Source organism: Fukomys damarensis, unplaced genomic scaffold (genome assembly GCF_012274545.1).
Source record: "Fukomys damarensis isolate Sample0158 unplaced genomic scaffold, DMR_v1.0_HiC HiC_scaffold_27, whole genome shotgun sequence".
Taxonomy (NCBI): domain Eukaryota; kingdom Metazoa; phylum Chordata; class Mammalia; order Rodentia; family Bathyergidae; genus Fukomys; species Fukomys damarensis.
Window position 1 is genome coordinate 20608661 of NW_022900939.1, and position 13572 is coordinate 20622232.

General features: G+C 44.5%; 1 protein-coding gene across 1 annotated transcript in view; it reads left to right on the forward strand.

Annotated features, from left to right (window-relative positions):
* Tesmin (testis expressed metallothionein like protein) overlaps positions 1 to 13260 on the forward strand; it is a 32897-nt gene extending 19637 nt beyond the window's left edge. Inside the window, exons 6-9 of the mRNA XM_019209240.1 lie at positions 6576 to 6678; positions 9111 to 9248; positions 11027 to 11202; positions 12398 to 13260. Of these exons, the coding sequence (XP_019064785.1) occupies positions 6576 to 6678; positions 9111 to 9248; positions 11027 to 11202; positions 12398 to 12605 (625 nt within the window). The 3' untranslated portion in view covers positions 12606 to 13260. The remainder of the gene's footprint in view (positions 1 to 6575; positions 6679 to 9110; positions 9249 to 11026; positions 11203 to 12397) is intronic.
* The last annotated feature ends 312 nt before the right edge of the window (positions 13261 to 13572 follow it).

Below are 13572 nucleotides of genomic sequence, written 5' to 3' on the forward strand. Positions count from 1 at the left end.
TGCTGAAATCTGGGGTTGACTGAAAATATTTGTGCTGTTCCTGGTTTAGTCTGTAAATGCAAGGCATGTGTCTCTCTGAACATTGGAAACACTATGAGACTGGTGATTAGGAAACTAAAGACTCAGTTGTAAGGAGGAACAACAAGGTGGCCCTGTCTCAGGTGGACAAAGCACATGGGGTGGAGGCTTCTGTGGACAGGGACAGGAGCTGCTCAGCCACTGGCTGGGTCTGGGGTCTGGGTGGGTCAAATACTCGTGAAGCTTACAGCAAGGTATATCCTATAATTGGGGCCTGGTTTGCTTCATAATTAGCTTATTAAAACATTAGTTGTTAAACCCACTTTTTTTTTTCCTCATTGAGTTTATTGGTACATTTTAGGTATACAGTACAGTTACATTCATTATTGGGATCTTGTACCTTTACATGACAGGTCTTGGTTCTCATTTTTTTAACCCACTTTTATAACAGGATTTTTTTTCTTTTAAATAGGCAGCAAAATAGGTATACAACAGTTACATTCATTATTGGGATCTTGTACCTTTACATGACAGGTCTTGGTTCTCATTTTTTTAACCCACTTTTATAACAGGATTTTTTTTCTTTTAAATAGGCAGCAAAGCAAATGTTCAATTCTAAGTCTTTGAATGAAAATTTCACAGAGTAGAAAGGAGCCCTTTCCACTGGCTGGAGAGAGGTCTCTTCTTTTATGAGCACTCTGAAAGTAGGAATTGGTTCATATTATAAGTATAGATTTTTTTCAGGACAGTTTTGATCAACCCTTTCCTGTATTAACTTCAAACAGAACCAAATTCATTTTTAAAAGCATCTTTCATTCCTATTCCATTTTTGCTGAGCTGTTGGGTGGGGTTGGTTGGGAGCCATTAGACTGTCTGCATTTTTTTCTTAACTCTGAAGATTTCAGTAATTAATTGAGCAATTTTCAATAGTGCTTGTTCACATGACCTTTTGTTTCTGATCATTCAGATTAATTATTGCCACCAGCATTCTGTGGAATAGAAGATCAAGACTGAATGGTCTTTTTTACAGTCTTCTGTTGCTTATTCATACTTAATTTCTTCTTTTATATGTAAAAATATTTAACAATTTATATTCTATAGCTGTTCATGTTAATTTTGAAGTCCCTGCTTATCTGATTCTGCTGTTTGTTTCTTCTCTTGAGTTTTCACTCATTGTGGCTTACCACCTTGTGTTTTCTGTGACTTTTTAAATTATGAATTATGATAATTCGAACTTTCCACGCAGGAATTCTTTGCAACTTGACTTGTGGATGCAAACTTCAGAGAAAGCCTGTGCTTGGTGGCACTTCCAATTTGGACAACTTACAACTTCTGGCTATTTTTTACCCCTCTTTGCCAGCACAGTTTGAATTCAGATTTTAAGCTACAAATAGCTACCTCCCTCCCTCCCAGCCGACACTTGCAGACACATTTCCTTGTTATTTGTTTGCTAGAGATTTTTCTGAGGTCACTCTTGCCCTGTGTGGAGCCCCTTCCCTGTTTTTGCCGAATGTATACATCTTGAAGCTGACTGTGTGCCCAGGCTTCGGGGTAATACATATATAAAGCACTTACAGCGAACTGTAAGTGTCCTTACATGTGTTGCTATTGTCATAGTTGCCCTCCCCTAAATCCAAAGCCTGTGGTTGATGAGAGGAACAGGCACCCTAAGGTGGGTGCAGGCTTTAGCTTTAGCTTGCTTCTCTGAATTTTTGCTTCTGTTCCCCCCCATCAGAGGGGTTTCCTTAATTTAAAATACAAATTAATTTTTTTCTTAAATTTTTTATCAGCTCAAATGTGCATCTAAGATGTTTTAAATATTTAATCCAGTGTTTTAAAGGGTTTTATAGCAGGCAATTTGTCAGGATGGTCAAAAGTTTAGAATAAATGTCATCATGTGTCTTTTCAATCATCAAGACACTCCATTTCCAGGACAAAATATGCCTATAGAGATGAACTTGGCACAAGGATCATCAGCATTTCCTTGAACTGTATTGTCACCTCTTGACAAGCAACAGGGCAGGATTACTCAAAAGGTATCGCAGTGCTGCTAGCACTAGAATGAACAATCTGGACCTCGAGGACGTCATCTATAATGGAACAATGTTTACTCGATGCCTCACAGCCCAAAGTGGAGCCACCAAACCTCAAATAATGGCTCTAGATATGATTTTCTGGGCAACAGTGAGAATAGACTGGTGTGGAGGTGTGCAAACACCTTGTACATACAAAAATACCTAGACTGTATGGTGCCGATAACAGCCTGCTCTGAAACACCACGTCCATGTGTTCATCAACCCACATGCAGATGAAGACTGTGCTGACTGATTCTGCAAGGTGGGAAAGCCTAAGATGAGAAGACGGAAGCCTTCCCAGCTCCCTTCTTGATGACACTGCTGTTGCTGTGACCAATTTGATTAGAACAGGCTGGGGCTTTCAGCAGAGGGAGCAATCTGCCTAGGAGGGGAAATCTATAGAAGTGGTCAGAAGGGAATGGGAGTTTGATAAGCAAGCCAGGTCTATAGCCAGCTGGAATTTTAACCCTGAAAAATAGGCATCTGTGCAAGACTGTAAGTCTCATGAAGATGAGGACTATGCCTTGTTTATTGTTGTATCTCCAGTGTCTAACACAAGATCTAAATAATGAAGCACTCCAGACACATGGCTACAGGAGTTTTTAATTTAATGCAGTCCAAATGATAACTTGTCTTTATTGTTAATTCTTTTTTGTGTCTTGTTCAAGTAATGTGGCCATAACTCATTTCTAAAGGTCTTTAAAGTTTGATTTTGTCATTGAGCCTTAATGTGTGCCTGCAGTTTTGTAGTTTTTTGTTCGTTTGTTTTTGTTTTCTGAATGGTGTCAGGTAGGGATTAAATTTTTTTCCATATGGACCATTCATTGTCAAGTACCATTTATTGTAAAACTATAAATATAGTCCTAGTTGATCTGCTGTATAATCCTTGTCAGCTCTCAAAGTCGAATGTACTCATGGACCTAGTTTGGGTTCTCATGCATGGGTCCCACTTGGTAATTGTACTGATTCATCTGTGGGTTTTCCTCACCACTCTATTTAAATAATGATCTTATCTGCAGATAGGACAATGAAATATTTTTCCATCTTTTTATTCTTTTTCTTTGCCTTGTATTGGTTAGGACTTTTAGTGCAGTGATGAATGTAAGTACTGGTATTAGGCATTATTGGCTTATTTCTGGTTGTAATAGAAATGCTTCTGTAATTCCTACCCCTTCCCTAAATAAGATATTTGTTGTAGGCCATTGATAGATCATCTGTATTAGAGAAAACATAAGCTCAGCAAATATGACAATAACTTTAAACCCATAACTGTTTCAGGACGAATGCAACAGCTAATTAGTATTAGTCTCTTAGACTGCTTTATTGGTCACTGTGACCTGCTCAGTAGGGTTTTGTGATCTGAGAAGGCTGCTCTGCCTCCCACATCACTAACTTCCAGTAGCTGGGGAAGAGAGAAGAAGAAGGTAAAGACATATTCTTTATTTCTCAAGGCATAACCAGAAGTTAACCATAATCACTTTTGTTCACACCCATTATCCTGAGCCTCGTCACAGGGCTAGGCCAAATGAAGGAAGCTGGGAAATGTAAGCGTGAGATAGCCAACCACGTGCTGCTGTAGACTATGAGGAAAGTAGATATTGCAGGAACTACCAGCTTCTTTGCCACCTACCCTCCCCAGGTTAAGGACGTTTCCTTCTAGTCCTAGTTTCCTAGGGGATTTGTTATTATTATTATATTGTAATTATAAAGAATGATGAATTTTATCAAATGCTTTTTTTGTGCATTATTAAAATGAAGAAATTGTTTTGACTTTTTAATTTTATCATCAAATAGTATGAACATTCCACTGTTAATCTACCCTTGTATGCCAGGGATTGAACCAATTTGATCCTGTCATGCTGATATTTTGTTTTCTAGGATTTTTACATCTTTGTTCATAAGAGAGACATGTAATTTTCCTTTCTTATTTGTCTTTATGTTTATTTCATTGATGCTGTATTGGCTGATAATATGCATTAGCTAGGCTTCCTTATCCCTACCAACTTCCCTTTTTTTTTCTGATTTCTAAAGTAGTTTGAGTAAGAAAGGATTTATTTGTTTATTGAAAGATTCGTAAAACTTGCTTATAAGCTGGATGTGATAATTCACACCTACAATCCCAGCACTCTGGGAAGCTGGGGCAAGGGGATCACAAGCTGGAGCCCAAGCTGGGCAACATGGTCAGACCCTTTCTCAAAATAATAAATAAAAAAGGGCTGGGGATGTAGCGCAATGCAAAGTCTGAGTTCAGTCCCCAGCACCTCAAAAACAAATAAACAGAAGAAAAGAAAAAACTTGCCTATGAAACTCTCAGGGCCTGATGCCTTTTGCGATTAGAGTAGGGAAAGAGTCTATTCATTTCTTGAGTAGCTTTGTTTTCTTTAAGCTTTATATTTCTTCTTGAGTCCATTTTTATATTTTAAAAAGTTATTCATTTCTTTAATTTTTCTAATTTATTAATATATTTTAAAATTATTTTAAAAGTACCTCTGTTCTAAACTTTCATCCTTTTAAATTTTCTCATTTTAATTTCTACTATTGTCAGTGTGTATTTTTCTCTTTTTTAAAATGTACTTATTTATTGGTACTGGGGATTGAATTTGGGACCTTGTGCTGCAAGGCAGGAAGCGGCACCACTGAGCCAAATCCCTGGCCCATTTTTCTCTTTCTTGATCAAGGTCACAAGTGACTTGTCTATTTTATATATCTTCAGAGTGCTAACTTTTCATTTTTTTATTTTCTTGCATTTCTTTTTCCTATTTCACAAAGTACATTAATTTTTACTCCTTACTATTTTTTTCCTTTCTTCTATCGTGTGTGTGTGTGTGTGTGTGTGTGTGTGTGTGTGTGTATGTGTGTGTGAAGGAGTACTGAGAATTGAGCTCAGGTGCACAACCCTTTTTGGATTTTGGATTTTGAGACAGGATCTCACTAACTTGACCAGGCTGGCCTTGAACTTGTGATCCTCCTGCCTCAGCCTCCCAGAGTCCTGGGATTACAAGCTTGTACCACCACATGTGGCTCTATCTTTATTTCATTCTCTTATTTTGCTAGTGTTTTTATTAATACCTTATTTCAAATCTTATTATTTTTAAAAATCACTTCAAGCTATGTACTGCTCTATTGCATCCTATAAGAGTTTATAAAAGGGACTTTGACTGTCACTCACTAGAAATATTTTGTAATTTCCATTGTAATATTCTCTATCTTATGAGTTATTTAAGTGTATGCTTCAAAGTATTCAAACTTGTGTATGCATATATGTATATTATGTATATTTTATATATATATGTATATTATGTATATATACTTTAAAACTACAGTCTTGTTAATTTTTAAATTTAATTACACTGTGATCCGATAATGTGATCTGTATATCAATTCCTTGAAATTAATGAAGATTTCCTTTATGACTTAATGCTTGATGCACTTTGAAAATAGCCTTGCTGGCTTCACATGCATTTAAAGATATTATTTAACAATACAAAATAAATATGAATAGAACAATAAATATGAAAAGAATTGTGCTGGGGCTTCTCACACAGGGGGGTTCTGCAGATATCCAGCCCTCCCGGCTCATACAGCCTTGGGGGGCCCATCTAGTACGCCTGGCCACTGAACCATTTCTCAACTCCCCGTGCTGATGAGTAATAGCCTGTGACAGATGACGTGAGAGTTGGTGGCACAACTGACAGGAGATACCAGGGTGTCACGAACAGAAGCTGCTGAGTAGCTGCCGGGTTCCCAGTACCTCTCAGGGGTGTAGGATCTCAGGAGTCTGGCTTGGATGCCACTTGCCCTCGGGGAGAGACCGTCAGTGTAGGCCTGTGGGTGCCTCTGGGCACAACACACTTGGGCATCTGAAAGGGCCTGGGAAGCAGCTTGAGGCTGTGAGCAGAGGGAAGCCTCTGGCCCAGGGATCAAAGGTTGCCCTGGACATTCTCCTTGGGTCTTCTCACTAAGTACAGTCCAGGATTCAAATGCAGGGCAGGTGAAGGACCCTCTCAGTACAACAAAGAAGTGTCATAGCAGGTGTTTCGTGCATTTATTTTTCTACCATTCATTTCATTCCCTCTGTTCACGGACTTAGGGTGAAAGATGAAGCCTAGACCAGGTCCCTCCCATTGGTTTTCACTCACTGTCAAGGTCTGGTGAAGAGGGGAGCAACCCTTCAGAGATTGGATGGGTTGGGAGGGTCGGTGGCCAAATGGCAGTGGGCTATGGGGCTGGAGATGACGGACAGCAATGGATAACTTCCAGGAAGTTGTTTTGCTCACCAAACCCACGGCTTTAATAACCGGTTTCCCTTTCTTCGGTGTTAGTCATGTAGAACATCGTCTGGCTGATGTAGTCGAAATCCCCTAAATCAAAGTCCTCCTGGCCAAGGCCCTGTGGCCACCCTTTTCCTGCACATGTGCCTTTCTTGTTACTGCCTGGCTGTGCCGCCTGCACCTCAGGCTCACACTGTGCTTTTCTTCCCAGGTACTGCGACTGCTTCGCCAGTGGGGACTTTTGCAACAACTGCAATTGTAATAACTGTTGCAACAATTTACATCATGAAATCGAACGGTTTAATGCCATTAAGGTAATACATTTTAAAAGCATTTAAAAATGTTTGAGATGTTCACAAAATGGCCTCCAGAGATTCCTAATTTCAATATTGGAAAGGCCCAAAGTGTGAAGAAAATATACAACAACTGTGACTATTCCTGCAGTGGGGGTGCCGCTGCTGACAGCAGCATGCCCGCAAGACCCTCCTCCTCCCCATGAGGATGGCTTCGGGGTATAGAGAAACCAGGGAGCTGCTGCAAGAATGTGCATCTTGGTTTGGGTCTGGGGCTTAGAAACTTGGGGTATGTTGTGCTTGAGTTGGAACCATATAGTCTGAAAGAAGGGGGACAGGCCTCTGTGAGGACAGCGGGCTGGGGAGGGCACTCAGCCCCCATGTAATTTAAAGTTTTCTATCCCAGCTTCCAGGAGGAGGACGGAATCCAGGCTTTCCTGAGGGGGACAGAATGCCAACTCCAATGGCCCCGAAGGCCACTCTGCTGTTGGCTAAATGCAGGAGTGTGGGGCTCTTAGTCCTCCCTGTAGGCACACAGTTAATCAGGGACAGGAGACAGTCAGACTAGGCTGTCTACCTGCTCCAGGGAGACACCTACTGGAGCCTCTGATTTACAAAGGAAAGAGAAGCCATCAACTGTCCTGTGCCTTCGTTGGTCTGTTCCTATATATATATATGAAAATAATTCCCTCTTGAATTATGGATAAATCACTTAGACATATCTTATCAATTTTGAATGACCAGATCCGTGGGACAGAAGAAAATGATGATACATCTAAACTCTTAGTCACATTTTATGTAGGGGCAAAGGGTATTATCTATAATTAAAAGTATAATTTTTAATTATAAAAGTTGGAACTCTCATGTACTGTTAATGGTAATTAAATTGGCTACAAGCACTTCAGGAAATTGTTGGACAGTACCTACTACAGCTAAGCCTTGTAAATACTATGCCCCAGCAATTTCTTTTCTAAAAACACAGCCAGTGGAAATGAGTGTAAATGTCCACAAAAGATTTGCACAAGAATGTTCACATCAACTTTATCTGAAATAGCCAAACACTGGCAATGAGCCCACCGATCCAAGGGACAAGTCCACTGATACAATGGCAGGTATGTGGTCTGAGGGAAAATTATACATCAACAGAAACGAAAGAAGTTCAGCTAAGTGCAGCAGTGTGAATTACTGTCACGGACACTGCTGAGGAAACAAGCGAGGCCAAGAGGCTGTGCTGGGCTTCCACTCACGTGATGTCTCCGCACAGAGGCTCCCTTGGGGGTTCACGACAGGGAGGAGGGACAAGGAGCCCCCTGCTTGGCACCAGTCCATCGGTTCCACAGTAAGACCTGTGTATAAAGCCACCCACGGCAGGCCAGTGCCATGTGGTGGGACAGTGGGCTGCGGTGGTCACAGGCTTGTACCTTGGTGCTGAACGCACAGATCTAGCCGCTAAGTAACTTTAGGAGGGAGGTGGGACCTCCACAGTGACTCCTGAGACATTTGAATTACAAGGAGTACAAATCACTTTTTATTTGAAAATAGGTATGCAATTGCATGTGTAGGTAGATTCAGGACAGATAGATTTAAAAAGTCAAATCAGAGTGACAATCATGTGCATCATATGGGAAAGGCGTGGCCAAGGGTGGGACGCCCCTGGAGCCAGCATGAGGACTTGGACTTGAGATTCCACACCTGCGCCTCAGGTTTTTGATCTACACCTAGCGGTAACTTAGCAGCTCTTAGGTCCCATGGTGGCCTAGAGGTTACCTGAGAGAAGTGCATGCATTGCATAGAAAGATGTCTGAGATGTGGTTCACGCAGTCATGTTCCCATGGTGTGAGCTGCCAGCACAGAACGGTGGCCTCAGCTACTGGGGGCTGGGGCTCCAGCCTGCCTAGCATGTGTGAGGCCCTGGGTTCCACCCCCAGAACCCCTCACTCCCCAAAATCAGTTATAGGGAAAGGGAATCTAGAGTCTATCCACGTGGAAACAATGATCTTCTTTTCATCTTTATTATCCATTAATTTTCTACACTAAATACGGGTGACTTTGAAATGCAGAGAAAAAGCCCAACCTGGAGTCCATGGCCGCAGCACCCTAAGGAGACCAAAAGGTGACCAGACCCAGGCAGCTCCCTGGTCATAATGGAGCCTGTGCTTCCCGAGCTTAGAGACCACTCCACTGAGACGCCTGTCCCTAAGCATTAGATCTGAGTCACAAAGCAGAGTCTTTTGCGGGGAGGGTGTTTGTTTTTGCAGTACTGGGGATTGAACCCAGGGCTGCCTCTAGTTCTTTTTAATTTTTTTATTTTGAGACAGGGTCTCACTAAGTTGCCCAGGCTTGGTTCGAACTTGCCATCCTCCTGCTTCATCCTTCAAGATGGTGGGAATAGAGGTGTTCACCATTCTCAGTTTAAAGCACATTCTTTATGGAGTTTCCATTTTCTATCTTAGGCATGTCTTGACAGAAATCCAGAAGCTTTCCAACCCAAAATTGGGAAAGGCAGGTTGGGAGATGTTAAGCCTCGTCATAACAAAGGTTGCAACTGTAAGCGGTCCGGCTGCCTGAAGAATTACTGCGAGTGCTATGAGGTCGGTGACTGATTTCCTAGCATAGGCATGTGAAAAATAAGAAACCTATAAAATAAAAATAAGAATGTGACTTTGCCTAAGTCACTTTTGTGGTTAGAAGAACTTTATGGTAATTTAAAAGGGGAAATCCCCCTTTTCCTAAGGTCACTCACTGGAAGGGCCCTCATATTAATGTGAGTTAATTTCTCAGATGTCAGTGAGCCTCATGAATCAAGCCATAGAGCGAGGACTCCCATGGAGCAGGTACCTGCCTGAGCCCCAGCCTGGGTGCCCACCAAGGATCCCCGCCTCTGTGGCTGTGCCCCTCTGACTCTGCAGCCAGCAATGTAGCGGCTGGCAGAGGAGGACTGTGCCTCCTCTCCCCTGAGCAGAGCCAGGATGCTCCTGCTCGGGCTCTGGGGGACCCCAGGTATCCATCGCCAGGGAGCTTTGCCCGGGGCGGCTCTCCCTTGGCTCACAGCCTCTCAGAGACTAGAAAGGACACTAAGCCTACACAGCAAGGTGCAGACCTTTTCCTGGATGGAACTTTTCCCTTTTCTCTTAGAGTTCACCCACCTTCCCCTTTAGTTTTGCTGTCTTTTCTATCTGTTTTTCTCTGTGTTGAGGGAAGAGAAAATGGGGAGGGAACTGCAGTCCCTAGAGGAGGCAGTGACAGAGCCAAAAGCCTCTCTGCTTGCCTGAGGTCTTCGGGGACTTGTGAATTTCACTTTAAATGGTTGCCATCAAAGGTCAGCTTTAGGCTCACCCTTCCAGTTCTGGAAACCCAAGCCGAGAAAGCTGAGCAGGCAGACCTGCAACACCTCAGCTAGAGTTCCCAACGTGCAGCCAAACTATTACAGAGGTGGAGAAAACCACCGATCAGGGAACCAGCTCCTTCCACGGGCTGAGCCTGTGCCAGGCAGTGGCTGCCAGGATGTGAGGCAAAGAGGAAAGGACAGCTCTGTCCTTTAGTGTCTGTCATCGGTGTAGACCAGGCATCCTGAGCAGCGTCCGTTTCATAATACACGGAGGAGCCGCTGAGGGCCCTTGCAGCTGCATCTTGGAGCTGGAGCTCCATCCTTATGAAGCGAAATCCTGGGGCCGAGGCGAAGTAAAATGGAAAACCCATGCGGTCAGCAGTGCCAGCGTCAGACTGCCCTGGGGCCCCTGCACTGAGGAGGTGGGCCCTGCAATCCTAGCGTGCAAGAACTCTCGCAAGAGGAAGGATCTCCTGAGAACTCCCAGCCACAGGCTGTCCCGCTTGTGACCCCACTGACCTGGAGTGTCACGGCCAGATGGGGCTTTGCGGCAGTTGGCTGGTTCTCCACCCGCACCCACTTGAGGCTCCCCCCACCCCCTGCCTTCGCGGCAGCAAGGGCTGTGAGCGCACCCTCTCCTCACGTCACCACTATTCACTTCTCTCGGCATCTGGAGTGCGCCCTGTCTCTCTCTCTGTCTCTCTGTCTCTGTCTCTCTGTCTCTGTCTCTCTGTCTTTCTCTCTGTCTCTCTCTCTCTATTTCTCTCTCTCTGTCTCTCTGTTTCTGTCTCTCTCTCTGTCTCTGTCTCTCTGTCTGTCTCTGTCTCTCTGTCTGTCTCTGTCTCTGTCTCTCTGTCTCTCTGTCTCTGTCTCTCTGTCTGTCTCTGTCTCTCTCTGTCTCTCTGTCTCTCTCTCTCTGTTTCTCTCTCTGTCTCTCAATCACAGGTTGCACGTGTACATGTGACTTGATATCAATAGAAGTTGCCACTTTTGATGGCTTATAGGGCAACCTAATTTTATTGAAGCATTTTATATTACCAGGCCAAAATTATGTGTTCTTCTATATGCAAATGTATTGGTTGCAAAAACTATGAAGAAAGCCCAGAACGAAAAACACTGATGAACATGCCAACGTCTATGGAAACCAGGGAATTGGATGGCAACTCTCATTTGTCACCAATTAAAATTTCAGAACTATCAAAATTCAGAAAAAACAGGTAGGTACTCCAGTAGGTAGTAGGGTCAGTAGAGGTTTTGAGAGAAAGTTAAAAGCATTTCCATGCCAGAAGGGTAGGGCAGGAGGAAGGGAAACCTTCCCCGCCGATCAGACACTGGGACCTGCTGTGCCCTGCTCATCCTTCTAGCTTGGCCTTTTCTGCCTCTGTCTGAGCGCTGCATTTTGTACAACACAAAAGGGCCAGCCAGTGGCTCTAGTCAGGCCAGCCGTGTTCCTGCGCTGAGTCAGAGCCGCGCTAACTCACACACCCCGAGGACCTGTGCTCCTCTCACACACACAGCTCTTTCCTGCAGGATTTATGGAGTCCAGATTTCAGCGGCCACTTTCCCGTCTAAGGATTTTGAAGCCATCTTATAATCTAGCAGGTCTCGACAGTGGGGTACTCATTTCATTATGCATTAGACTTGATTCATTCATTTAAAAAGTGTGAGTTCCATATCAAAGGTCATAATCCTGATAAAATACCAGAAGTCGTTAATAAATCAATTTCATTTTGCAAAGCCCAATTCATGCTTTTTGGTGAGAGACTTCAGGAATACTCAGTCGGGCTGCAGTACGTGAGGGGAGTGTGGGATACTCTGCTCTCAGCCCTGGGGATGGGAGACCGCAGACGGGCCCGAGGGAGACAGAGGTCCCCCACGCTGGACCCTGGACTTGCTCCTGCCCTGCCTGGGCGTGGGACACTGTGGCCCTGGAGCCCCTGGGCTGGTTGGTGGTGTGATTCTAAGGTCAGGAGATCAGACCTTTCTGGGAGAGGGATGCCAGCTGCTGGTAGGCTGGCCTGTCCTCTGTCATTCTTTCCACACAACCCTTTACGTGGAGGGAGAGGACATAAACTGGCACGGATGAGAAATGTTCTGCTGACTAGAAATATACTTAGATGCTGGTGTAGTGGCACAAGCCTGTTAATCCCAGCACTCTTAGGAGGCTGAGGCAGGAAGACTGCAAGTTTGAGCCCAACCTGGGCAGTTTAAGCAACTTAGCAAGTTCCTTCTCAAAAATAAAAAAGGGCTGAGGATGTAGTTCAGTGCAAAGGTCCTGGGTTCAGCTCCTAGTTCCCTAGGATGGAAGGAAAGAAGAGAAAGGGAGTGGAAGGGGCGGGGAGAGAAAAGAAAAAGTACTCAGAGAAAGCGCCCTGCTGAGCAGGTCCTCACCGTCTCCTGGTCTCTCCCCAGCGGGCCGCCTTGCTCCTGCATCTCCTGGGAGGTGGTGGAAGCCACTTGCGCCTGCCTGCTGGCCCAGGGCGAGGAGGCTGAGAAGGGCCACTGCTCCCAGGGCCTGGCTGAGCAGATGATCCTGGAGGAGTTCGGGAGATGCTTGTCACAGATCCTTCACACTGAGTTCAAGTCCAAGGGGCTGAAAACTGAGCTGAATACAGTGTAGTCAAGAGAGAGCACGGCACTGCTGAGGAGCATGAGGCACCGGACAGTTGGGGTGGAACCCAGCTCTCCCATGGAGGGACCCGTGGGTTCACGCAGGAGGAGGTGTGTGCAGGCACCGAGTCTGCACAGAGGAGAGCCTGGGTTCCCGCCATCCCAGGGTGGCACACTCCTTTCAGGAGCCTGATCCTCTAGGCCTGCCCTGCCAAAGGAAGCAGGATGGTTCTTGGGTTTTCTTTGTTTTTCAAATTATTTAAACTACATTCTCCCGAGGAGCTGTTAGGATACAACTGAGACTCGCCAGAGGGCCACTGAATACCGTAGGATTTCCTCAGTGAAGACAGTCCCCAGAGTCACAGGGCCTCCAGGACAGCGGGCAGCAGGGGCCGGCAGGGCAGGCTGACAGCGGGAGTCTTGGGTCACAGAGCTTCCGATTGTATTCAGTTTCTCGGGTGTTTCTACTTGAATTGTGGAAAAGCTAGTTTTTCACTTAACTTATGCATAATTATTGTTATGATAGTATTAATACTTGTAAAATATGGTTAAAGTAACTAGCTTGCAGAAACCAGCAGAACATTAGCTTATTGTGTTACTCTTTAGGTTTTACTAAGTTGTTATAATTAACATGGTAACTGAAAATATATGCGCCTTGTTAATACCCACCCTGAAGTAGATTAAAATAGTGTTCTTTTTCCTGTGTCTGGGTTTGTTAATCTATCATCCACTAAAGGATGAAAAAGCACTCGGCAATCATGGCGGTGGCGGGCGCCAAGCGTGTCAGGAGGCCAAGATGGCGCAGCATGCCTGAGACCTGTACCTGGAACAGCCTGCGAGCCACACAGGATAAAAGAGATATTTCATTCTTGTCCTTCAGAGTCCCCTTTTGACTCCTTGGGATGCAGATTCTGTGGGAGAAAGTCAAAGGTAAAGGCCAGCCCGGTGTCCTTCTACATCAGCAAGGCACGGTTCCA